At 39.9% G+C, this 26,893-nt stretch overlaps 1 protein-coding gene and 1 long non-coding RNA gene across 2 annotated transcripts in view; both read left to right on the forward strand.

Moving 5' to 3' along the window:
* The window catches only part of Trs20 (TRAPP subunit 20), a 34,606-nt gene extending 30,346 nt beyond the window's left edge, over window positions 1-4,260 (forward strand). Inside the window, exon 5 of the mRNA XM_045737839.2 lies at window positions 1,704-4,260. Coding sequence (XP_045593795.1) covers window positions 1,704-1,802 — 99 coding nt within the window. The 3' untranslated portion in view covers window positions 1,803-4,260. The remainder of the gene's footprint in view (window positions 1-1,703) is intronic.
* Window positions 4,261-7,705: 3,445 nt separating this feature from the next.
* On the forward strand, window positions 7,706-13,494 carry LOC123755552 (uncharacterized). Its single transcript, XR_006772527.2, has 4 exons — window positions 7,706-7,977; window positions 9,003-9,164; window positions 9,736-9,800; window positions 12,688-13,494. It is a non-coding gene; the product is annotated as an uncharacterized lncRNA (long non-coding RNA).
* The last annotated feature ends 13,399 nt before the right edge of the window (window positions 13,495-26,893 follow it).

The raw sequence follows: 26,893 nt of genomic DNA on the forward strand, positions 1-26,893 counted from the left end.
TCCACTTCAGTGACCCTTGCTGCTGAAAACAGCTTTAGATGTTACAGAATTACAACACCACATGCCCTTGTGAAAAAGGAGGGATCTCTGGAGCTAAAACAGTGCTTCAAGTGCTACCAGTACACCCATTTCACCAGGAAATGCACACAACAAGAAGCAAAATGCAGTATTTACACCCGGGACCACCTCTGCAAGAACTGAATTGCCAGCCAGCAATGCTATCTATTCTGCAATGGAGAATCTGCATCTCACCCAATTGCTCTTCACAGACAAAGGAACTCAAGAAAATGGTTGGGAATACAGCATCCATCATACCTCCTCTGCCAGCACCTCCAGACACGCAAACATCAGCATTTCCCCCCCTCTGCTTGGTAACTCACCTGGAGATGCAGCTACCTCACCTGCCCTGGGGAACCCACACCCAGCTGACCTCACCACCACTTAACTCACTTGCAGCCACCACCATAGAATAGCTTAATACTTATCCTCTTCCACCTCACTAACAAAATGGTGGGCATCAACACTGGGCTGTTTGTACCCACCATCAACAGGCTACTCACCACAAATGGACTACCGAGTATTGCAGTACCTGTCAACCTTCTAATCCTGCAATATCGACACTAGTATGTCAGGGCCCGGCACAAATGCCTACCCCTGCCTCACTGGAAGTACCTATCAGTCCTGCACCTGATCCTGCAACTGCACCAACTATGGCAACAGGTGGAAATACACTTACAAAGCTGGGATGATTCAGATTCATCAGACAACTCTGAATATGACTTGCATGACTCCAGTATGCCAGTCTTCAAAGAAGAATGCCAGATCCTCTTCATACCAAACATGAGCTACACCAAATATACCCCGAAGCAAAGGCGCATAACCACCAAGATGGGCAACAATGCAATCAGGGTCAAGTGCACCCCGGAACACTGGTATGGTGATGCTGAGACCATGCAGCACTGCGGTAACCTCAACAACCTATAAAGGGAGAACTTCGATCCCACATACCATGAGCTATACCCACAAGGGCAACCAACTTCCATTTAACAACAATGCCCACAACCTATAAAACAATAGCAGTACCCCTTAAAAGCATAAACGGGCACTGCAACCCCACAAGCAATTGGAAGTACCAGTACAAAGACCAGAATTATCACGAAGACCAAATTATCAATACAGTACTGGCGTCGTAATCTAGAGCCAATCAACCTTAAACATGGCAAGATATTCATCACCACCATCTACCACTGGCAAGTTCTCTTCCAAGGTGGATGGGCTACCATGCTGTAACTCCTCTGTATTCTTCGTATCCCATTCCCTACTCAAGATATCCTGTAACCCTAACCTATCCCTGCTTACCAGCTCTCTGGTCAGCAAAAGGAAAGAGGTTCAAATTCAAGGTTAAGTGCATTTATTGAGTGTGTGTGTGTGTGTGTGTGTGTGTGTGTGTGTGTGTGTGTGTGTGTGTGTGTGTGTGTGTGTGTGTGTGTGTGTGTATATATATATATATATATATATATATATATATATATATATATATATATATATATATATATATATATATATATATATATATATATATATATATATATATATATATATATATATATATATATATATATATATATTTATTTATTTATTTATTTTTATATATTTATTTATTTATTTACTCATAAATAATAAGACTTATTTTTCTTTTGCAGCACTCCATGAACCCTTTCTACACTCCAAATAGCCCCATCAAGTCTGCAGCATTTGAAAAGAAGGCACACTTTTATGGAAGAAAATACTTAACTGGCTAAAAATACTTTATTGTGTTACATGCATAATAAATAAAGGAAAGCAATTATCTTTTAAGCATTTAAGGATATTTGAAAAACCTATGAAGTAGTAATTATAAATATTTTTCTAAACCTTGTTTGGTTATCACTTAAATAAAACATTCAATTTTTTCTGGCACAAAAACAAACATGGTGCAAGAATCGGGACTAACTCAACAGAATATATAAATTTGAAAAATTGGAAAAAGGAAACCATTAAAAGGTTTGAAATACAAGCAGTAAAAGTGAATAACATAAGAAGAGAATATTAAGAGGAGGAATGTACAGAGATGGCAAGCTTTTTAGAAGACTTGTAGGGGGTGTAAAAATAAGTTTGTAGCCAAAGAGCATAACTATCATAAGTTTGAAAAAAAAGGTAGACATTCTGAACTACTTTAGTGGTAGTGTCCATGGGTAACTTGGGCCAACTGTTCTACTGTTTTCTATATATTACCTGGGAACCATTGCATTGCACTTCATTATGTACAGAATTAAAGTTAGTTTTACTCAGCCTTTTGAAATAGAGCCAGACTTTTAATGGTTCCTTAATCATACAATGTCTCATTCATTGTGAAATTTGTTGTATGAAGTTAAACTCATGACAAAATATTCTACTGGAGTAAATGTATTTTGTGAATGAATAAATGTTCATCTGTATTTTGTTAAGAGCAAATTTAACTGCATGCATACACACCTTCATGTCAATAAAAGAGCATCTGTCTGTCTGTCTGTCCAAGGTTGGAGGCCAGATGCTTGGGGCTAGCCTCGCCCAACTTTGCAAGATGACACATGGAGAGTATGGGAGTGTCAAAAGCCAGTAGGGGTCAGGTCCAGTGCCACACATTTAGAAATATCGGCATCTGTAGCAACCCCACTACGATTTTCATGAAGTCGAGTGTGAAATTGTTGATTTTTTTATCATGGAGTTATTTAGCATTTTTTTCGGTGTTTCATTATACCTGTTCAGTATATTGTATTAATATAAGGTAAATTTACCATCACAGTTTTTCAGCATGGAGTTATTTAGCAGTTTTTTTGGTGCTTCATTATACAGTATATTAATATAAGATAAATTTACCATCACAGTTTTACAGCAAAGATATATTTCCCAATAATTCTATCAAGGATCAAGCCATATTTCTCAATCTTTGGGCAATAATGTTTGTGTTTAAATGTGATGTAATACACTTTGTCAAGCTAAATAAAATCTGAATATTCTGTTTAATATTTTGAAAGCTATTAATATATACAGTATACATATAAATATGATTTTTTTTTGTGTATTTTGTCTTTTAAAGTGACTTCATTAGGTTAGAGTTCTAAGAGTCAAACAGAAAAACAAAATTAGATTAGAGAATACTTTTAGAATTCTTGCAGTCTGTAAATTTTTGTATTATCTTCAAAATTCATTGATAAAGTTCTTAAAGATTAAATTTTTGTTATTGCAATTAATAAAGTACTAGTATTATTCTTTATTTGCATGTTGTGTTATTAAACAGGGTGTAAATGATGCTCTGGAATCTGTTAGTCAGTTATATTTCTGATTATCTGATTCTGTTTTTGTGATTATCTTAGGAAGTATCCAAAAACTCACTCCAAAAAATTTAAAATACTGTACCATTATATAGCTTTCAAATTTATATTTTTATCTGCCATTATGATGCTATAGTGGCAGCGAGAAACCTAAAAGAATGGAAATTTCATGGGGGGTAGGGGAACAGGCTTAAGTGATTCACATGATTGACATTCCACATATTTTCAACGTGCTTTCATATTTATATTAAATAAAATATTGTTGTGCTTAGTGTAAATAATATCTAATGTATGAAATTATTAAATAAATTATTAAAGTACTATTAAAAAGATTCATTGATTTAACACACATTTAGAATAGTAACTTGTAGTTGGTTATACTGTTGAGTTAAGGAGTTTCATGCTTTGGAAGCAGGGTTTCTGTTCGTATGATGGGTCAGGTGGGCATTTCTTTGTCTGAAATTTTCTCTTTTATGGTTAAGAATGAGATGGCTGGTTCCCAGAGCATTTGGTGAATGAGGCTTGGTTTGTTCAGCCTGAGGTGCATCTGTAGCGAGTAGATTATCCAATAATATACTCGCTCCAAATGCATTGTTAATATTCCTGTCAACCTTTGGAGATGAATGAGGTGAGGCGTTGCCCGGGCAATACGGTGAGGAGTTGCCCGGGCATATAAGCAGCAGGATAGCAAAACATTAACCAGAGTCTACTTTCAAGTGTGGTCTAGAGCAGACACTTGCGAGATACTGTACCGACGCTCAGTGCGCTCAACTCACACCAAAGTATCACCGGTGTACTTCTGTATATTTTTTTTTTTTTTTTTTTTTTTGAGATATATACAAGAGTTGTTACATTCTTGTACTCGTACTCTTCTTGTATTCGACCAAATATATATATAGTATCTTAGTGTCTGTGTTTATTTGTCACCATACTTTACGTAACAATAGAACCGTTACACATCAATAATCATGATCATTTTGCAAGACCACAGTTTGGTCAGGATCATTTTGCAAGACCACGGTTTGGTCAGGATCATTTTGCAAGGCCATGGTTTGGTCAGGAACATTTTGAAAGACCACAGACCACAGTTTGATTAGGATCATTCTGCAAGGTCACCGTTTGGCCAGGATTTCAGTATTAGTACTAAGTAATATATACCTACAGTTTTTTTTTTTTTTTTTTTTTTTTATTATTTTCTACCACAGACGTGGCCACACATTTACAATGCTAACCAGCATATATACATTTTCTTCTGTCCATGGACAGGGTTAGAGAAGTGTTAAACATGTAGTTCAAGGGTTTATTGAACACTCAACCACAGAAGGTGATTCGGTGCTTTTAAAATGCTAAGCTAACCTACATACGTAAATACATATATACAGTACCTACACCTACAGTAATTAAGCTGACTCTATAAAAGGGGTGAGAGTTTACGTTTATTAAAAGACACAATTTATTATCCACTAAGATATAAAATGGCCAAACCTTTAACTGCACCAACTTCTATGTTCTTTCATGGACCACAGCATCCATGAGAGAACATCTAGCAAGGATCCGGGTTCGAATTCAGGTTGTGACAAATGGTAGGGTACGTTTCCTTTCACCTAATACCTTCCTTTACCTAGCAATAACTATAGATTCCCAGGATTTAGTCATCTGTTGTAGAGTTGCATCTTGGGGAGGGTCAGTAGTTCAACCTTAGGGAGTCTCAATACTTAATGTACAGTATGTACTTAGGGTGACTGTTCCTGACAAAACTTATTATTATAGTATATAATTTCGAGGGGACTAGAACTATGAGGCCAAATATGATATATATATATGTTGTACCTAGTAGCCAGAATGCAGTACTTGGCCTACTATGCAAGGCCCGATTTGCCTAATAAGCCAAGTTTTCCTGAATTTATATATTATTCTAATTTTGTTCTTACGAAATGATAAAGGTATCCATTTTATTATGTATGAGTTAATTTTCTTAAATTTGAGTCAAAACTAATGTAGATATATGACCAAACCTAACCAACCCAACCTAACCTAACCTAACCTATCTTAACCTAATCTAAACTAACACAACTAAGTCAATAATGTATGTTCTTAATATAATATATTAATAATAATTCAAATAAACTAATTGGAAGCAATTTATTGAAAATAACGAAAATAACTCGGCCTATTAGGCAAATCGGGCCTTGCATAGTAGGCCGAGAAGTGCGTTCTGGCTACTAGGTACGACATATATATATATATATATATATATATATATATATATATATATATATATGTCGTACCTAGTAGCCAGAACTCACTTTTTGGCCTACTATTCAAGGCTCGATTTGCCTAATAAGCCAAGTTTTCCTGAATTAATATATTTTTTCTAATTTTTTTCTTATGAAATGATAAAGCTACACATTTCATTATGTATGAGGTCAATTTTTTTTTATTAGGGTTAAAATTAACGTAGATATATGACCGAACCTAACCAACCCTACCTAACCTAACCTAACCTATCTTTATAGGTTAGGTTTGGTTAGGTAGCCGAAAAAGTTAGGTTAGGTTAGGTTAGGTAGGTTAGGTAGACGAAAAACAATTAATTCATGAAAACTTGGCTTATTAGGCAAATCGGGCCTTGCATAATAGGCTGAGAAGTGCGTTCTGGCTACTAGGTACGACATATATATATATATATATATATATATGTTGTGCCTAGTAGCCAGAACGTCGTATTCGGCCTGCTATGCAAGGCTCAATTTGCCTAATAAGCCAAGTTTTCCTGAATTAATATATTTTCTCTATTTTTTTTCTTATGAAATGATAAAGCTACCCATTTCATTATGTATGAGATCAATTTTTTTTTATTGGAGTTAAAATTAACGTAGATATATGACCGAACCTAACCAACCCTACCTAACCTAACCTAACCTATCTTTATAGGTTAGGTTAGGTTAGGAAGCCGAAAAAGTTAGGTTAGGTTAGGTTAGGTAGGTTAGGTAGTCGAAAAACAATTAATTCATGAAAACTTGGCTTATTAGGCAAATCGGGCCTTGTATAGTAGGCTGAGAAGTGCGTTCTGGCTACTAGGTACGACATATATATATATATATATATATATATATATATATATATATATATATATATATATATATATATATATATATATATATATATATATATATATATAGATATATATATATATACATATATATATATATATATATATATATATATGTATATATATATATGTATATACATATATATATATATACAGTATATATGTATATACATATATATATATACAGTATATATGTATATATATATATATGTATATATATATATATATATATATATATATATATATATATATATATATATATATATATGTATATATATATATATATATATATATATATATATATATATATATATATATATATATATATACAGAATGTCTAACCTACGCTTGAACCAATTAAGTGAGCCTTCTGACATCTAAACCACCATAAATATAGCGTTTCCACCAAATACGATGACTGGATATGTCGTATTATATAATTTAGCAGCATTACGCCTACCACAATTAAATTTACCCCACCTTTGTGACAGTGGCTCATGGCAGAAATTCTAGTGCCACATTCAGTGCCATTTTGAGACCACGCGGCCATCCACGGGTATCTTAACAGTGTCATTTTCTTAAGGCAACATGTGTCTCAAAAAATAGTCAAACTCACACTTCTGAAGAATCTGAGGACGTATTCCAAGTGGTAAAGGTTTTGGAGAAACAATTACGTCTCACAAGAGCGAAAGCACAACATTGTCGATGGCAAAGAATGGCGGGTCTTATCTAAGATACAATGACTCCTAAACCTAGGATCAGGGAGGACCAAATCACAAGTGGTGACCTGGATTTCTGCGGCCCACAGCGTGTGTAATATTCATGCGAAAAAATTATCAATTATCGGGAGCCGGTCGGCCGAGCGGACAACACGCGGGACTTGTGATCCTGGGTTCGATCCCAGGCGCCGGCGAGAAACAATGGGCAGAGTTTCTTTCACCCTATGCCCCTGTTACCTAGCAGTAAAATAGGTACCTGGGTGTTAGTCAGCTGTCACGGGCTGCTTCCTGGGGGTGGAGGCCTGGTCGAGGACCGGGCCGCGGGGACACTAAAAAAAAGTCCCGAAATCATCTCAAGATAGGTGACATTTAGGCACGTATTTCCGTCTGTAACCAAAATTCACGATTAACTCAAAAATGCATAACAATTTTCAAATATCTATTAAATAATAATTCAAATGCAAAATAGTCATACAAATTTTGGATATTGTGTAGACCGTAATCGACTTGATACTGGTCCAGGACGGACCGAAACGTCGTCTGCTCTTCATCTTTGTGTGGTTTAGTCTTCGTAGATTTTAAACCAGAGAAAATTCCCGGAAACCACCACCCCGAAAAGGGTTAATAACAAGGCGACTCCTGAAGACCGTCTCCAGGCTAACCATAGCCCGTGCGACTTGGAACTTTATATCCAGAGTAGCTGAATCTAAACCAACAACACTAAAGACCGTCGTCAGTCCGTCAACTCTCCTGGTTCAACCTTGACGCTCGCCTGCCTGGACACCCGCTCCCCTTGGTACGTTTCACGTTCTGGATCACGTTCCTTTATGCCATTTTACCCATAGGGTTTTGATACTACCGTCTGGTATTTCTATTCAACGGTCCGGATTGTTTCCTGGCGCACATATTGTCTAGGGACACAGGAAAGTTGATAAATTTTGAATGTTTTCTGACCGGTTCTTTGGGAGTTGGAGACGGTGTCCAGCGCTGGCTGTTCTTCGTGGGTTTCTGGCTTTTGCTCTGCCGGAGGGCACTGGAAGACATTTTGCGTTTCAGGAGGGGCCGTGTTTTTATTTTGACTACCCAGTGGTCTCTTGTGTAGGGTAGGGCCGGTACTTGCCTCCCTTGGTTGATTTGTGGAACCAATTACCACGAAACATAATTGAAGTAGGAGTGTTTCTAGTGTAGGTTAGACATATATGAATGAGATTGGGCGGATATAAATAAGAGCTGAGTTGTATGGGCCAAGACGGGAGACATCTTCCGTCACGCAGGGTGCAGTCGCACCTCCACTCGCCTGCCTGGACACCTCCAGTATCAGCTCTTGATACTGGTAATGGCTCAAAAGGGCCACCACTTACGGGCTATTCATGCCCGTGCCACCTTTTGGGTGGCTTAATCTTCATCAATCAATCTATGGACCAATAGGCCCATGTTCGTAATTTGAACCACGCATGTCAGTCATAAAATGTGTCTGCAATATAGAAGAATGAGGTTGTGGATGCAGACGAAGATCTTGATATTCTTCAACTGTGAAGACGTGGAGAGACTCTACATCCATATATATAATACAAAAAAAAGTGACCATTGGATAACTTTCTAATATTTGCTGCACGAAGCATAATTTACCAGGTAAATTATGTTTCATGCACCAGATACTGTATTAGTAAGCTATCCAATGATCACGGTTTTTATTATATAAATGCAGTGGTAATATTAATACAATCATTAAATCATGTAGTGTTAAATTATATTTTTAAAACCGTATCAACCGCTAAACAAAATATTGGGCTACTTTAATTACAAAATCGCTACTTTTAGACCTGTCAGTTCGCTACTTTCAGCAATTCGGATCTAGCAACCCTGCGTCGTGGCCCCTAAACCAACAATAGTAGTCTGGCAACAACAAAATCCCAGGGAGGAAGGCTGGAACCAATGTGTCAGTCACCAAACAATTACCCCAGAGTAACTGACTTGCCACAGGTAAGAATCCTCAACCCTACCGTCATTTAACTAAGAGACTAATATAGTAATTTATTTTGGCGGAGACAGGCAGCCTGTGCTTATATATTCGTTAAACTTATATCGAGGCCTCCACCCCCCCCTCTCTGAAAGTAGAACTACTGACCCTCCCCAGGACAGCCCCACAACAAGCTGACTAACTACTTACTGCTAGGTGACCGGAAGCATTAGGTGATAGGAAACGTGCCCAATCATTTGGTGCAGTGACGGTCAGGAGAGCTTAACCAACGACGTGGAGAATCGTGACACACAGTCTTTATATCCTTAACGGACATTTAAGCCACAATTATGGCCGTTAGTAGAGGACAACAACGGCTCTGTTCCGGCCCAGGATAAGTATCTTCTATTTGTTAGTAGTTTGATTCAATTATAGATGGTAGGTCGAGTTGGTCAAACATTGGTAGCTGGTTATGAGCATGTCCATCCCTAAACACCAATAGGCATTCAACCATAACCAAATTAATTGAATGTAAACAATGAGAATGTTAACATAAATTGTGTATTTCTCCCATTAATTCTGCATTCGCGGCAGGTGGACTGTCCAGTTGTGACACACTTGCAGCGTCGCCATTAACCTCGAGACGACGCTAGTCACAGGTCAGTGGTTTTTTTTTTTTTTGGCAAGGATATTCCTGTGCGGGTCCTAAGCCTCTGGCTGGCCCACTAAGTGTTACTTGTTTCTGTTTTGCTTAGGCGAAGTATGAGTATTTATGACTCGTATGGTCGCTTCAGTAAGATTTTGCCCCCATGTGTTTTAACTACTTTTTCTGCTCTGTTGAATCTAAGTTGAAAAGTTATTGGGTTTGTAACTGTGCACTGTGTTAGATAATGTTCCAGTAGTCTATCGTACATTTCTCCAGTGTTGAGTGTTGATAACCATACTTCTACAATTAGAAATCATCTGAGCAGCTAAGATTGAACATATTTACTAACCCCATTCATATAGTACCGGGATGTTAAACAATTCAAGTAATTAACTCGCTTTATATTAACTTTTAATATCATTTTGATAATTACAACGCCTGTTCAATCTGAATTCTAACTAACACTGTAAAAGCCTCCACTGTGTGAATTGTATGGAAATTTAAATAGCCTATGTTATATAGTCCACTCAAACTTAATTCCAAATACACTAAATATACATTCCACTCAATAGAAATGAAATAAATACGTAAACTTAGTCACATAATCCTACACTTCCTGGGATTCGAACCCGAAATTCTAGATAGAGAGTCGAGAACAGACCCAATTACTACTGGGACCCTATACTAGGGGGGGGGGGGGGGGGTCCACAATGCTGTTTAAGGATGCAAGGTCTAAAAAAGATATCTTTCTTATTAGGCTTTTTGTCATAATTTTCATTTATATGTGCCATAGGCCAGTTTTTTTGGTTGGGTTATTTATAGTTTATTATACAATCCAATAAATTATTTTCCTAATCATATGACCCATTCACTCAGCTTCATAATTATCACCCCTACTACTGTTTACTGTTTTTAGGGCCATATTTATATTTTCATTTCGAAATATCATCAGAGTTTAGGGGCATCAGGGGCTTGGCAGCTGAGTGGACATCGTTCGAGATTCGTAGTCCTAAAGTTGCGGGTTCGATCCCCGGTGGAGGCGGAAACAAATAGGCAGAGTTTCTTTCATCCTGATAGCAGTAAATAGGTATTTGGGAGTTAGACAGCTGCTACGGGCTGTTTCCTGGGGGTGTGTAACAAAGAGGAGACCTGGTCGAGGACCGGGCCGCGGGGACGCTAAGCCCCGAAATCATCTCAAGATAACCTCAAGAAGAGTTGCATATTTACGAATACTGTTCAAGGATGCAATGACAAAAAGATAAATACTTTGTTATTAGGCTGTTTTGTTTTGTTCGTACAGTATTTCGTCGCCATACTATAGAATGGACAAATTCACTAGAACGTGTCGAGCATAGGATGACAAAGTTAATCCTGCATATTAGAAGCCTTCCATATGAAGAGAAATTAAATGTTCAAGTAAGTTTATTGAGGCAATGAAATACATCTCAAAAGGATATAGTAGCTTAGGCTATTTCTACCCTCGTCTATTTAAGGTCCCCCCTCCCCAAGGGGCTCACACATCCATACAGTACACAAATATTAATCTTGTTTTACATTTAACATTGGTATTTTGTGATTACTTATTGATTGTGCTGCACCTGTCATTTCTTGTTTTGGTAAAGGCAGACTAAGCAAACTGAAGCCATGAGAATAATTTTGATATGCTTAAGAAAAGCTATGATTGAGATAATGAGGATGGAATTCAACTTTGAGTATTGGGGATAGAATCGCAGAGATACATGTAGATTCGGTGAATTGGGTGGATAAAATTTTCAGAGATGTGGTTTAAGTTGTTTAAGATTCAGCTACTGGGAACAAAACGTTCTAAGTAGTACGGGCTATGGTGAGCCCGTAGTGGACTTACCTGGCACAGGAGCGGGGGCTGTAACTGGATGATTTCAGAGATACGTGTAGATTCGGCTATTAGATTAATGAGAGGCGGGGAACAACTGAACAACTAATGAAGCGAGAGTCATGCCTCTCGCTTGTAGAGTCACACCCTGCTTGTGGGTGCCGGCTTGGAATCTCTAACATGGGACTTCATGGGACATAGAGAGGAATCAGCATTGTGGATGCCTCTACAATTGCAGCAAGAGGACAAGAATTTTTCTCCTGTTTCAATCCTGACTACTCTCTCGCAAGTCATGCTTCTTACCGTAGTACCGACATCTGGGGTCAAACTGACATTTCCAAGCCACAACGAGAACACTTCATGCAGAGTGTGGGCTCCTCAATATAGTTTGCTACTTTTCTGTATCCTAGTCCTTGCAAAAAGTCTTTCTGGAGCCTCACTCTTTAACAAGGCAACAATCTGGCTTTGTTTTTCATCACGTACAATGTTCCTCTTAGCCCACACAACACTTTTATTGTTGAGATGAAGAAATTCAGGATCCAAGTATGTCGGATACTTAAAAACAAAAACCTTAGTGTAAATTAACCCTACTTGAAGAGTAACCAAAACAATATTCTTAAATCCGTTCGGAATAAATTGGAATGCAAGAATGATCACAAAAACACGTTTCACCACATTATCAAGTATTTCTTGATAATGTGGTGAAACTCGAAACATTCGGAATTTTCGTTTCATTTTCCTAGTGGATACTTGGCCATAAATAGGAATGTCTCCCAATCACCTGACTAGGATAGGATATATATATATATATGCAGTTTCTAAGGGACTCAGCTCCTCCGTTACGGGCTATTCATGCCCGTGCCACCTCTTGGGTGGCTTAATCTTTATCAATCGACGCATCTCCGCTCATGTGCCAGGTAAAACCAGTACGGGCTCACCGTGTTATTTGAGCTTTTGTTTTTGTTCCGAATAGCTGAATCTAAAACAACTTACTAAGATCAGTTGGTTGCCCACGCGTAGTCTCTTAACGACTGTTGTTGCATTTCAGCTTCCTGCTAGTTCTTGACCATATTGCTAATGTCATGAACATGGAGTGGGATTTCAAGACTATATTCTCCCTCGATGACCGGATTTCCATAGCAAAATCGGTGCGCCGCGATCACCCAGGAAGCGTACCTCTGGTAGTGGGTAAAAAGCCCCAGCAGGGATATGTGGTCGACGAGTACATTAATCTAGTGTGTTCTGGGCTTTGCAGCATGAGAAAACTTCTCTTGGAAATTAATAAGATGTTCCGCTTGAAGCCACACCAGAAAGCTCTCCTATTTGTTGGTGGGTTTCAGATACCAGCCGTCGTCAATATCAAGTCACTAGACTCCCTGCACAGAGACGAAGATGATCACCTGTATATAATCTATTCCATACTGAACTGAATATCTACAGTCTGTATTAGTCCAATTAGAACTGAATGTCTACCTCCTGTATATGATCTAGTCTGACCTGAACAATTGTATGTGGATGGGGGGAGGGGGAGGGGAGAACCATCGACGAGCCGCCGGCTTCCTGTCCTCGTCGAGGCCACTAGGGCTAGTGGCCCTCAGGTAAATTAGGTATGTCTGCCGCACGTATTTGATCAACATGCCCTCTGGAACAAGGGCATTTCTATCACCTGTATTGGATATTCCCCTTGTTCTGGACAAAATAGACCAGTCACCCGTACTTGATCTATTTCGCCCATATCAATGGAATATCTATCATTTCTTGAAAACAAAATAGATAAAATACAAAGGCATGCCTACCACCTGATATAATGTCCTCAGCCGTTTGTCTTATGTTGCAATAAAATATAAACATAAAATCTCTCGTACTCTTACCCTTGTAAGATCTGGTGACGTATTGACTGACTAACTCCCGGGTACTTATTTACTGCTAGGTGAACAGAGGCGTTAGGTGATAGGAAATGTGCCCAACCATTTCTCGTTTGCCCGGTATTATCAAATTAAAGTAGAGAACGAAGCCAACTGGGCTACCGAGCCCTGCAAATGTATGATAGTGGATATTAATAAGGTGTTACGTTTATGAATACTAAATAAAGATAACTTCGATATGTTTATATTTGGGATAAGTGCAATTCTTAAGCTTTCTTGCCCTTTCATGCTTCACATCACGGGAGACATCTCCCGTCACGCAGGGTGCAGTCGCACCTCCACAGATCTCCAGTATCAGCTAATGATACTGGTAATGGCTCAAAAGGGCCACCACTTACGGGCTATTCATGCCCGTGCCACCTTTTGGGTGGCTTAATCTTAATGAATCAATCAATCATTTTCATGCTTCACAATCCTAGCCCAGCTGTGGCCGAAGAAGGCTGAAGGCTGTCTTGAAGCGCTCTAGGAAATTGTGAACTTTTGACTGATTGAGGATGACCAAGGAGATTCCAGGCCTTTTCAGATAGCAATGACCGGGAGAAACAAACGGAAAAATGTACGCAAAAGAGTTAAGTGATACTGACAGTGATGAACGACCAAAGATGTGTAGTGATCGACGACAGACAGGACCTGGGTTACAAAGTTCTATACAAACATGGCAGGAAAATCTCACCTGAAGAATGCAACAGGACCACATACAGCAAGAGGCACGGATTAATGGAAGGGGGCGGCTGTTATTTCCCTTGACATCTCTACCACCTTTTCGTCAGAAGTTGGAGTGGACCGTTCAATTGGTCAAGGAATTTGGTGAATATGAACCATTATTTAAGGAGTGTTCACCGGCCCTACATAACGGTTGGGACAAAAGAGGCATAAGAACATAAGAACATAAGAACAAAGGTAACTGCAGAAGGCCTATTGGCCCATACGAGGCAGCTCCTATTCTATAACCACCCAATCCCACTCATATACTTGTCCAACCCGTGCTTGAAACAATCGAGGGACCCCACCTCCACAATGTTACGCGGCAATTGGTTCCACAAATCAACAACCCTGTTACTGAACCAGTATTTACCCAAGTCTTTCCTAAATCTAAACTTATCCAATTTATATCCATTGTTTCGTGTTCTGTCCTGTGTTGATACTTTTAATACCCTATTAATATCCCCCCGGTTATGTCCATTCATCCACTTGTAAACCTCTATCATGTCACCCCTAACTCTTCGCCTTTCCAGTGAATGCAACTTAAGCTTTGTTAATCTTTCTTCATATGAAAGATTTCTAATTTGGGGAATTAACTTAGTCATCCTACGCTGGACACGTTCAAGTGAATTTATATCCATTCTATAATATGGCGACCAAAACTGAACTGCATAATCTAAATGGGGCCTAACTAGAGCAAGATATAGCTTGAGAACCACACCAGGTGTCTTGTTACTAACGCTGCGATTAATAAATCCAAGTGTCCGATTTGCCTTATTACGAACATTTATGCATTGATCCTTTTGTTTTAAATTCTTACTAATCATAACTCCCAGATCCCTTTCGCAATCCGACTTCGCAATCACAACACCATCTAGCTCGTATCTTGTAACTCTATCATCATTACCTAACCTCAGAACTTTACATTTATCAGCATTAAACTGCATCTGCCAATCCTTTGACCATTTCAAAACCCTATCTAGATCAACTTGAAGTGATAGTGAGTCCTCCTCCGAATTAATTTCCCTACCGATTTTCGTATCATCGGCAAATTTGCAAATGTTGCTACTCAAACCTGAATCTAAATCATTTATATATATTATAAACAACAGAGGTCCCAGGACAGAGCCTTGAGGCACTCCACTTACAACATTTTCCCACTCTGACTTGATTCCATTTATACTAACTCTCTGTTTCCTTTGGTATAGCCATGCCCTAATCCAGCTTAATATAGCACCCCCAATACCATGAGACTCTATTTTTTTAATCAGTCTTTCATGTGGCACTGTATCAAAAGCTTTGCTAAAGTCAAGGTATACAACATCGCAATCCTTACCACTATCAACTGCCTCAACAATGCTTGAGGAACAGTGGAACATTAAGTGGAACATTAACAGTGGAACACATTAAGTGGAACAGTGGAACATTAAGTGGAACATTAACAGTGGAACACATTAAGTGGAACAGTGGAACAGTGGAACATTAAGTGGAACATTAACAGTGGAACATTAAGGCAGTGGAACATTAAACGACTGACGGATTTAAGAATATTGTTTTGGTTATTCCTAAAGTCAGAATAATTTACACTAAAGTTATTGTTTTAAAATATCTGACAAACTTGGACCAATATCATTGTTGAGATTTCTTCATCTCAACAATGAAAGTGTTGTGTGGGCTAAGAGGAACATTGTACGTGATGAAAAACAAAGCCAGATTGTTGCCTTGTTAAAGGGTGAGGCTACAGAAAGACTTTTTGTACATGGATTTGGATACAGGAGCGTGGAAAAATATATTGAGAAGCCTACATTATGCATGAAGTGTTCTCGTTGGGGGACATATTGATTGGAAATATCAATTTAACCACAGATGTCGGTATTGTGGAAAGAAGCATGACTCGCGACAGTGTCGAGTCAGGATTGACAAAGGAGAAAATTTGTTGCCATTTTTGCTGCAATTGTCGAGGCATCCACAATGCTGGTTCTTGTCTATGTCCCATGAAGCCCCATGTGAGACATTCTAAGCCGGCTCCCATGAGCAGGGTAAACGAGGCTACGAAGGAAGGTAAGATCATACAGCAGGAGCAAGGAAGAAACGGTGTAAAGACAACGATGCCTCTGTCAACAACGTTTGGGGAGGGTGTGGACAAGGCGATGTCGATTGCAGATGAGTCTACGATGAAGATTAAGCCACCCAAAAGGTGGCACGGGCATGAATAGCCCGTAAGTGGTGGCTCTTTTGAGCCATTACCAGTATCAAGAGCTGATACTGGAGATCTGTGATTAATTGATTGATGAAGATTAAGCCACCCAAAAGGTGGCACGGGCATGAATAGCCCGTAAGTGGTGGCCCTTTTGAGCCATTACCAGTATCAAGAGCTGATACTGGAGATCTGTGGAGGTGCGACGGCAGCCTGCGTGACGGGAGATGTCTCTCGTGCAGATGAGTCACAATAACGTGGCTGAAAAATGTTGGCTAAACCTCACACTAGAAAGTTAAGAGACTACGATGTTTCAGTGAGAGAGAGAGAGAAGATTAAGCCACCCAAAAGGTGGCACGGGCATGAATAGCCCGTAAGTGGTGGCCCTTTTGAGCCATTTCCAGTATCAATAGATGATACTGGAGATCTGTGGAGGTGCGACTGCACCCTGCGTGACGGGAGATGTCTCCCGGACCAAGTGGTGACCAGATGGTGGATGTTTCAGTCCGTCCTGGACCTTTATCAAGTCGATTCTGGATTATCAATGAAGCGATGTCGATTATCAATGCAAACCGCAGCAAAAAACATAAATTAATAATTGAGTCGCAACATGGTTTTATAAATGGCCGTTCATGTTTAACAAATTTGTTATCTTTTTATTCTAGCATTGTTGAGGCAGTTGATAGTGGTAAGGATTGCGATGTTGTATACCTTGACTTTAGCAAAGCTTTTGATACAGTGCCACATGAAAGACTGATTAAAAAAATAGAGTCTCATGGTATTGGGGGTGCTATATTAAGCTGGATTAGGGCATGGCTATACCAAAGGAAACAGAGAGTTAGTATAAATGGAATCAAGTCAGAGTGGGAAAATGTTGTAAGTGGAGTGCCTCAAGGCTCTGTCCTGGGACCTCTGTTGTTTATAATATATATAAATGATTTAGATTCAGGTTTGAGTAGCAACATTTGCAAATTTGCCGATGATACGAAAATCGGTAGGGAAATTAATTCGGAGGAGGACTCACTATCACTTCAAGTTGATCTAGATAGGGTTTTGAAATGGTCAAAGGATTGGCAGATGCAGTTTAATGCTGATAAATGTAAAGTTCTGAGGTTAGGTAATGATGATAGAGTTACAAGATACGAGCTAGATGGTGTTGTGATTGCGAAGTCGGATTGCGAAAGGGATCTGGGAGTTATGATTAGTAAGAATTTAAAACAAAAGGATCAATGCATAAATGTTCGTAATAAGGCAAATCGGACACTTGGATTTATTAATCGTAGCGTTAGTAACAAGACACCTGGTGTGGTTCTCAAGCTATATCTTGCTCTAGTTAGGCCCCATTTAGATTATGCAGTTCAGTTTTGGTCGCCATATTATAGAATGGATATAAATTCACTTGAACGTGTCCAGCGTAGGATGACTAAGTTAATTCCCCAAATTAGAAATCTTTCATATGAAGAAAGATTAACAAAGCTTAAGTTGCATTCACTGGAAAGGCGAAGAGTTAGGGGTGACATGATAGAGGTTTACAAGTGGATGAATGGACATAACCGGGGGGATATTAATAGGGTATTAAAAGTATCAACACAGGACAGAACACGAAACAATGGATATAAATTGGATAAGTTTAGATTTAGGAAAGACTTGGGTAAATACTGGTTCAGTAACAGGGTTGTTGATTTGTGGAACCAATTGCCGCGTAACATTGTGGAGGTGGGGTCCCTCGATTGTTTCAAGCACGGGTTGGACAAGTATATGAGTGGGATTGGGTGGTTATAGAATAGGAGCTGCCTCGTATGGGCCAATAGGCCTTCTGCAGTTACCTTTGTTCTTATGTTCTTATGTTCAAAGTTCAGAGTCTGGGAACATAGGGGGAAAAATTACTGCATCTGCTTTATATTTCTCCCATGTTGGTGTTCATTCTTTCTTTGCCAATCAATTAAATTCTTGAAGGACATCATGCTTTGTAACATTAGAACATAAGGATCTTATTATGCTTTCACAAGCATTATTCATTTCTTCCCACCTTTTGAAGTGAGAGGATTAATTCATTAGCTCTCGCCTCTAGTCTAATCGCCGAGGCTTCATTTATCTCTGAAAGTCTATCCCCAATACTCTGTAAGTTCAATCATATCATCATTATCTCAGTAATAGTATTTCTTGGGCCATGAGAATAATCTTGGGATTATCCCCATAGCTTCATTGTATACCTTCTCCAACTTATTTAGTCTGCCTTTACCACAACAAGACATTACAGGGGCAGCATAATCAATAAGAGATCTCACAGTATGACATGTGATTACCATTGGAATGTGAAATATAGAATATGATTGTGTACTGTTTAGGGTTTGTGAGCCTCTTGACGGACCTTATATAGACGAGGGTAGAAATAGCCTAAGCTACTCTATCCTTATGAGATGTACTTCCTTTTCTCAATAAACTTAAACTTTCATACTTAGATGTTAAGTTTATAGCCATGCCCTAATCCAGCTTAATATAGCACCCCCAATACCATGAGACTCTATCTTTTTAATCAGTCTTTCATGTGGCACTGTATCAAAAGCTTTGCTAAAGTCAAGGTATACAACATCGCAATCCTTACCACTATCAACTGCCTCAACAATGCTAGAATAAAAAGATAACAAATTTGTTAAACATGAACGGCCATTTATAAAACCATGTTGCGACTCATAATTTAATAATTGAGTCGCAACATGGTTTTATAAATGGCCGTTCATGTTTAACAAATTTGTTATCTTTTTATTCTAGCATTGTTGAGGCAGTTGATAGTGGTAAGGATTGCGATGTTGTATACCTTGACTTTAGCAAAGCTTTTGATACAGTGCCACATGAAAGACTGATTAAAAAGATAGAGTCTCATGGTATTGGGGGTGCTATATTAAGCTGGATTAGGGCATGGCTATACCAAAGGAAACAGAGAGTTAGTATAAATGGAATCAAGTCAGAGTGGGAAAATGTTGTAAGTGGAGTGCCTCAAGGCTCTGTCCTGGGACCTCTGTTGTTTATAATATATATAAATGATTTAGATTCAGGTTTGAGTAGCAACATTTGCAAATTTGCCGATGATACGAAAATCGGTAGGGAAATTAATTCGGAGGAGGACTCACTATCACTTCAAGTTGATCTAGATAGGGTTTTGAAATGGTCAAAGGATTGGCAGATGCAGTTTAATGCTGATAAATGTAAAGTTCTGAGGTTAGGTAATGATGATAGAGTTACAAGATACGAGCTAGATGGTGTTGTGATTGCGAAGTCGGATTGCGAAAGGGATCTGGGAGTTATGATTAGTAAGAATTTAAAACAAAAAGATCAATGCATAAATGTTCGTAATAAGGCAAATCGGACACTTGGATTTATTAATCGCAGCGTTAGTAACAAGACACCTGGTGTGGTTCTCAAGCTATATCTTGCTCTAGTTAGGCCCCATTTAGATTATGCAGTTCAGTTTTGGTCGCCATATTATAGAATGGATATAAATTCACTTGAACGTGTCCAGCGTAGGATGACTAAGTTAATTCCCCAAATTAGAAATCTTTCATATGAAGAAAGATTAACAAAGCTTAAGTTGCATTCACTGGAAAGGCGAAGAGTTAGGGGTGACATGATAGAGGTTTACAAGTGGATGAATGGACATAACCGGGGGGATATTAATAGGGTATTAAAAGTATCAACACAGGACAGAACACGAAACAATGGGTATAAATTGGATAAGTTTAGATTTAGGAAAGACTTGGGTAAATACTGGTTCAGTAACAGGGTTGTTGATTTGTGGAACCAATTGCCGCGTAACATTGTGGAGGTGGGGTCCCTCGATTGTTTCAAGCACGGGTTGGACAAGTATATGAGTGGGATTGGGTGGTTATAGAATAGGAGCTGCCTCGTATGGGCCAATAGGCCTTCTGCAGTTACCTTTGTTCTTATGTTCTTATGTTCTTATGGTCTCCATATTACTTAGTATGACTTCCCATGATTGTCAGAAGTAATGGTTCGGTGGGCGCAATATCACTGGCGTTACATCGAATTTGATGGCGTTGGTGCGTTGAATGGACGTTGATGTTGAATGGACGTCGATGTCGTTGAATGGATGTTGATATTGAATGGACGATGGCGTTGAATGGACGTTGATATTGAATGGACGATGGCGTTGAATGGATGTTGATATTGAATGGACGATGGCGTTGATATTGAATGGACGATGGCGTTGAATGGATGTTGATGGCGTTGAATCGACGTTGAAGCAATGTTGATGACGCTGAATCCACATTGCTTCGGTGTTGCTCTTGAATATTGTACCCACTGGGGCCCCCTAGTCCCTCAGGTCCTGTGCTAGCGCCGGAATTACATTCATTTGTCCATATTCCAGTCCTTGCTCGTTTGTATGTCTGTCCCAACGGCTGTTAGTGTCTAAACTCTGAAATTTCGTCGAGTTTTTAATATGTTGCCAAGCTATGAGGCAGGCGACGGTGTATACCCCCTCTGGGGGTTAGAAAGTTAGAGGCCGCTAATTTGTTCGAAATGACTCTTGCCGGCCAGTGGACTAGGCTGTGAAGCTCGACTGAACATCCACACTGCGGCTCCGTGTACCCACCATCAACTTCCACATAATCTCTACTGTCAATCCAGGCAGTTAACTCTCATCTTCAACTCCCACACCCGTATCTCCCGGTCTGGAGGGTTTCCAGACCGGTGCTGCATACTAGGAGGTGGGGCTTGTGTAGGTTGTATACGGCGTTCATTTTCGCCTATTATGCGTTTTCCGTTGATGTCTGATGTGCGTGTGTGTGTGAGTGCGTATATATGTATATGTACACCAAAAATATATTACATAACACTGGCCATATTTGGATAAAAGTGAGCAAATGGCAACGGTATGAAATAAACATTCAATCTTCATTTTTAATGCATGAACAACCCCGATGATTTTTCCAGCGTGTGGGCTTACGCAGCGCAAAGCTGAATGTTTGAAGTTAGAAAATTTATTGGTTCAGCTGACAGGAAACGATATCACACCTACATTTCCAGGGGCAACTTGCAAGCATTTTTGTAATATTATCAATATCCGTCTGCAAAGATTAATCCCAATTCGATTATAATTTGGGTTAATATGGAGAGCGAGACGGGTATGTATGTATACATATGTATATGTATGTATGTATTTATACGTATATATTTACGTATGTGACAGTGTTAGACCACGAAGGAAGAACTGAAACAGGAATTTCCTTAAGTACTTTCGTATTTAATAATACATCTTCAGAAGGAATGAATCATGTATGTATTCATTCCTTCTGAAGATGTATTATTAAATACGAAAGTACTGAAGGAAATTCCTGTTTCAATCTTTTCTTCGTGGTCTGACACTCACATTGTTCATCACGTGTTCATTTCTCTGTAATTTACACACACATGTATGTATACATACATATAAGAACATACATAAGAACATAAGAACAAAGGTAACTGCAGAAGGCCTATTGGCCCATACGAGGCAGCTCCTATTCTATAACCACCAAATCCCACTCATATACTTGTCCAACCCGTGCTTGAAACAATCGAGGGACCCCACCTCCACAATGTTACGCGGCAATTGGTTCCACAAATCAACAACCCTGTTACTGAACCAGTATTTACCCAAGTCTTTCCTAAATCTAAACTTATCCAATTTATACCCATTGTTTCGTGTTCTGTCCTGTGTTGATACTTTTAATACCCTATTAATATCCCCCCGGTTATGTCCATTCATCCACTTGTAAACCTCTATCATGTCACCCCTAACTCTTCGCCTTATGTGTATGCATGTATTTATACATATGTATATGTATGTATATATATATTCTTGGCATAGGAATTCAACCCTGGACCTTAAGGCTGTAACCTGACCTGTTATATTTGGCACCAACGTTAAATAATGTTGGCAGAGACCCTCCCCCGTGCTGGAACCATTGTGCAACACTGGTCTGGCAGGCTGGCACTCCTGTTGCAGTGTTGTCCAGGCTGGCACTCCTGTTGCAGTGTTGTCCAGGCTGGCACTGTTATAAAATATTAAAATATTGTTCGTGTCGTCCCTCGGTACGTCAGAGTAAGTCGCGGCTTTAAGCTGAACTGGCCTCGTGGGTTTTGAGTTGTGTGTACCGTCGGTTGGTGTAGATCTGTATATACAGAGGGTCAGTGTTTAGCTTCTAGGTTGTGACTCAGGTGTTTTACACCCCCCTTGTGTAGGGCTGCCACATATATTTTACACCTATGATGACCAAAGCACACACCAGAAGATGAAGAGACGACGATGTTTCGGTCCGTCCCGGATCATTATCAAGTCGATTGTGATGATAAACGGACCGAAACGTCTTCGTTGTCGTCTTTTCATCTTCTGGTATGTGGTTTGCTCATCATATCTTCAGCCACGTTATTGTGACTCATCATATTTTAGACCTAATTTGATACAACATTCGGGCAGTTGTGGCTGAGGACGATCAAGGTGTGAGCAGACCGTTAATGTATCCGGATCTTATCTCTCCCGGACACGGTGTTTCACACTCGCTGCACCAATTAAGGCACGTGTCTCTCACCATGAAAATCACGTCTCGTAAATTGGTGAGATATGAATTTACACGTAAAAGTGCTGCAGATATTAGCAATTCTCGCTGGGACAATTTTCCCGACCCGAGTGTGAGCAGAGATGGAGGGTGTTTCGGGCAGAAGTATTGTATTAATTGTATTAATTAATACAATAATGTATTAATCGAAGGACACGGCTGTAACTCATCAGTTTCGCCTTTCCAACTGTGTGTCGTCTAATTTACACATCGAGCTCAATGCTCGTTAAATTCACGAATTTAACACGGAGCACCCAGCAGTTTGATGGGTGACCTTTGACCTAGAGGGGGAAATACCCATGGCGTTAGACAACTATCACCTGACCCTTTAGTTCGTCTCAGGCCACTGCTTAACGACTGTTCATTTACAAGACTGGTTACAATGGGGTGAGGTAAATAGATCATTACACATGTATGTTTTTGCATGTAATTTGAGGAAAATACTCGTGTTCTCTGTACCATGGGGACATTGTAATATAATTGAAGGACTCAGTGATCTAGTGATTTTCGCCTTCAAGATGGTAGAAGGTGTTTATGTACCTACCTTCAAGATGGTAGAAGGTGTTTATGTACCTACCTTCAAGATGGTAGAAGGTGTTTATGTACCTACCTTCTAGATGGTAGAAGGTGTTTATGTACCTACCTTCTAGATGGTAGAAGGTGTTTATGTACCTACCTTCTAGATGGTAGAAGGTGTTTATGTACCTACCTTCTAGATGGTAGAAGGTGTTTATGTACCTACCTTCTAGATGGTAGAAGGTGTTTATGTACCTACCTTCTAGATGGTAGAAGGTGTTTATGTACCTACCTTCTAGATGGTAGAAGGTGTTTATGTACCTACCTTCTAGATGGTAGAAGGTGTTTATGTACCTACCTTCTAGATGGTAGAAGGTGTTTATGTACCTACCTTCTAGATGGTAGAAGGTGTTTATGTACCTACCTTCTAGATGGTAGAAGGTGTTTATGTACCTACCTTCTAGATGGTAGAAGGTGTTTATGTACCTACCTTCTAGATGGTAGAAGGTGTTTATGTACCTACCTTCTAGATGGTAGAAGGTGTTCATTCATCCAGTTGTACGCTTCAATCATGTCAGCCCAACCTCTTTTTTTTTTGCTTTTATAGAAAGTGTAAATTAAGCTTCTTCAAATTATCTTTATAAGGAAGGTTTCTAATTCCTGCGATTAACTGTGTGCGTTCTAGGGAATTTATGAATGAATGCTGAATGCGAAGGGACTGTTGAAAGAACCCGGGTCTTTTGAAATGAATGAAACGCTGAATGAAAGAACCCGGGACTGTTGAAAGGATTGAAACGCTGAATGCGTTCTGGTGAATTGATGTCCATTCTATAGTATGGCGGCCAAAACTAAACTGCATAATCTAAATGGGGCCTAACAAGAGCTGAAGAATAACACCAGGTGTCATATTGCTAACGCTTCTAGAAATAAATCCCTGTAATCCTATTTGCCTTTTATCCTATTTACATTTATGCATTGATTTGTTTTGGCTTCAGTAGAAATGCCCCCCCCCCAGACCTTTTTCCCAATCAAACTTCGTAATTTCTTTACCATCCGGTTGATATCTTGTAACTCTACCATCATTACCTAGCCTCGATATATTACATTTGTCAGCATTAAACTGCACCTGACAATCTTTCGGCCATTTCAAAAGCCAGTGTAGGTCGTCTTCAAATGATTTTGAGTCGTCTGGGTTTATTTCAAGCCCATTTTTTTGTTATAAGTTTCTGCTGAGGTCTTAATATTTGCTGTATTGTATTCTGTATTAATCCCAAGATTGATATAATTCATAACAGCTGATGTGTGTGTACGACGAATCATGCATAGCTAGTGTACGTACGACGAACAACAGCTGGTGTACGTACGACGAACAACAGCTGGTGTTCGTACGAGGAACAACAGCTGGTGTACGTACGACGAACAACAGCTGGTGTTCGTACGAGGAACAACAGCTGGTGTACGTACGATACACCATTCCCTTGACATACATCAAGGCAAGAGTGGCTTATTAAGTAAAGATTGTAAGTCATCTCGACTTGGTCTTAAAACTTTCCTCGTTTGCATGTTACTTAACATCTTGATTATAAGTTATGAGGCTCTTCCTGAATAGTCTTTAGATCCCTTTGGGTGGGGGGGGGGGGAGGTGTGGTCGTCAGGTGGAGTTGTCGAGAGTTGACGAGTTGAGAGCTAGCTCTCTCTCTCTCTCTCTCTCTCTCTCTCTCTCTCTCTCTCTCTCTCTCTCTCTCTCTCTCTCTCTCTCTCTCTCTCTCTCTCTCTCTCTCTCTCCCTCTCCCTCTCCCTCTCCCTCTCCCTCTCTCTCTCTCTCTCTCTCTCTCTCTCTCTCTCTCTCTCTCTCTCTCTCTCTCTCTCTCTCTCTCTCTCTCTCTCTCTCTCTCTCTCTCCCTCTCCCTCTCTCTCTCTCTCTCTCTCTCTCTCTCTCTCTCTCTCTCTCTCTCTCTCTCTCTCTCTCTCTCTCTCTCTCTCTCTCTCTCCCTCTCCCTCTCTCTCTCTCTCTCTCTCTCTCTCTCTCTCTCTCTCTCTCTCTCTCTCTCTCTCTCTCTCTCTCTCTCTCTCTCTCTCTCTCTCTCTCTCCCTCTCTCTCTCTCCCTCTCTCTCTCCCTCTCTCTCTCCCTCTCTCTCTCTCTCTCTCTCTCTCTCTCTCTCTCTCTCTCTCTCTCTCTCTCTCTCTCTCTCTCTCTCTCTCTCTCTCTCTCTCTCTCTCTCCCTCTCCCTCTCCCTCTCCCTCTCCCTCTCTCTCTCTCTCTCTCTCTCTCTCTCTCTCTCTCTCTCTCTCTCTCTCTCTCTCTCTCTCTCTCTCTCTCTCTCTCTCTCTCTCTCCCTCTCTCTCTCCCTCTCTCTCTCTCCCTCTCTCTCTCCCTCTCTCTCTCCCTCTCTCTCTCCCTCTCTCTCTCTCTCTCTCTCTCTCTCTCTCTCTCTCTCTCTCTCTCTCTCTCTCTCTCTCTCTCTCTCTCTCTCTCTCTCTCTCTCTCTCTCTCGCACACACACACACACACACACACACACACACACACACACACACACACACACACACACACACACACACACACACACACACACACACACACAGGAGAGACTACGGGAATTAAACCTCACTTCGCTGGAAGACAGAAGAGTTAGGGGGACATGATCACCACATTCAAGATTCTGAAGGGAATTGATAGGGTAGATAAAGACAGTCTATTTAACACAAGGGGAACACGTACAAGGGGACACAGGTGGAAACTGAGTGCCCAAATGAGCCACAGAGATATTAGAAAGAACTTTTTTAGTGTCAGAGTGGTGGACAAATGGAATGCATTAGGAAGATATGTGGTGGAGGCTGACTCCATACACAGTTTCAAGTGTAGATATGATAGAGCCCGATAGGCTCAGGAATCTGTACACCTGTTGATTGACGGTTGAGAGGCGGGACCAAAGAGCCAGAGCTCAACCCCCGCAAACACAACTAGGTGAGAACTAGGTGAGTACACACACACACACACACACAGAGCCGGAAATGCTGCTAGTGCTAGGAGAGCAGGTAACCCTAGCCGAGGCACACACATATTGAGACAATGACGGAAGAAATAACAAGTCAACTACCTTCATTACATGAAAATAAAGTTGACCGGAAAATATTTCACCATGGATTAAAAGAAGCGTCACAGTCCCTCAGTATACCTCCAGTGTTGGACTTTAACGAGTCATCTGAAAAGAGAGTTTTACCCAGCTGTTGGAAGGTGTTGAATGTCGTGGCATTATATGAAAAAGGAGATTGGAAGGAGGCAATAAACTACT

This window comes from Procambarus clarkii, chromosome 20, assembly GCF_040958095.1.
Source record: "Procambarus clarkii isolate CNS0578487 chromosome 20, FALCON_Pclarkii_2.0, whole genome shotgun sequence".
NCBI lineage: Eukaryota > Metazoa > Arthropoda > Malacostraca > Decapoda > Cambaridae > Procambarus > Procambarus clarkii.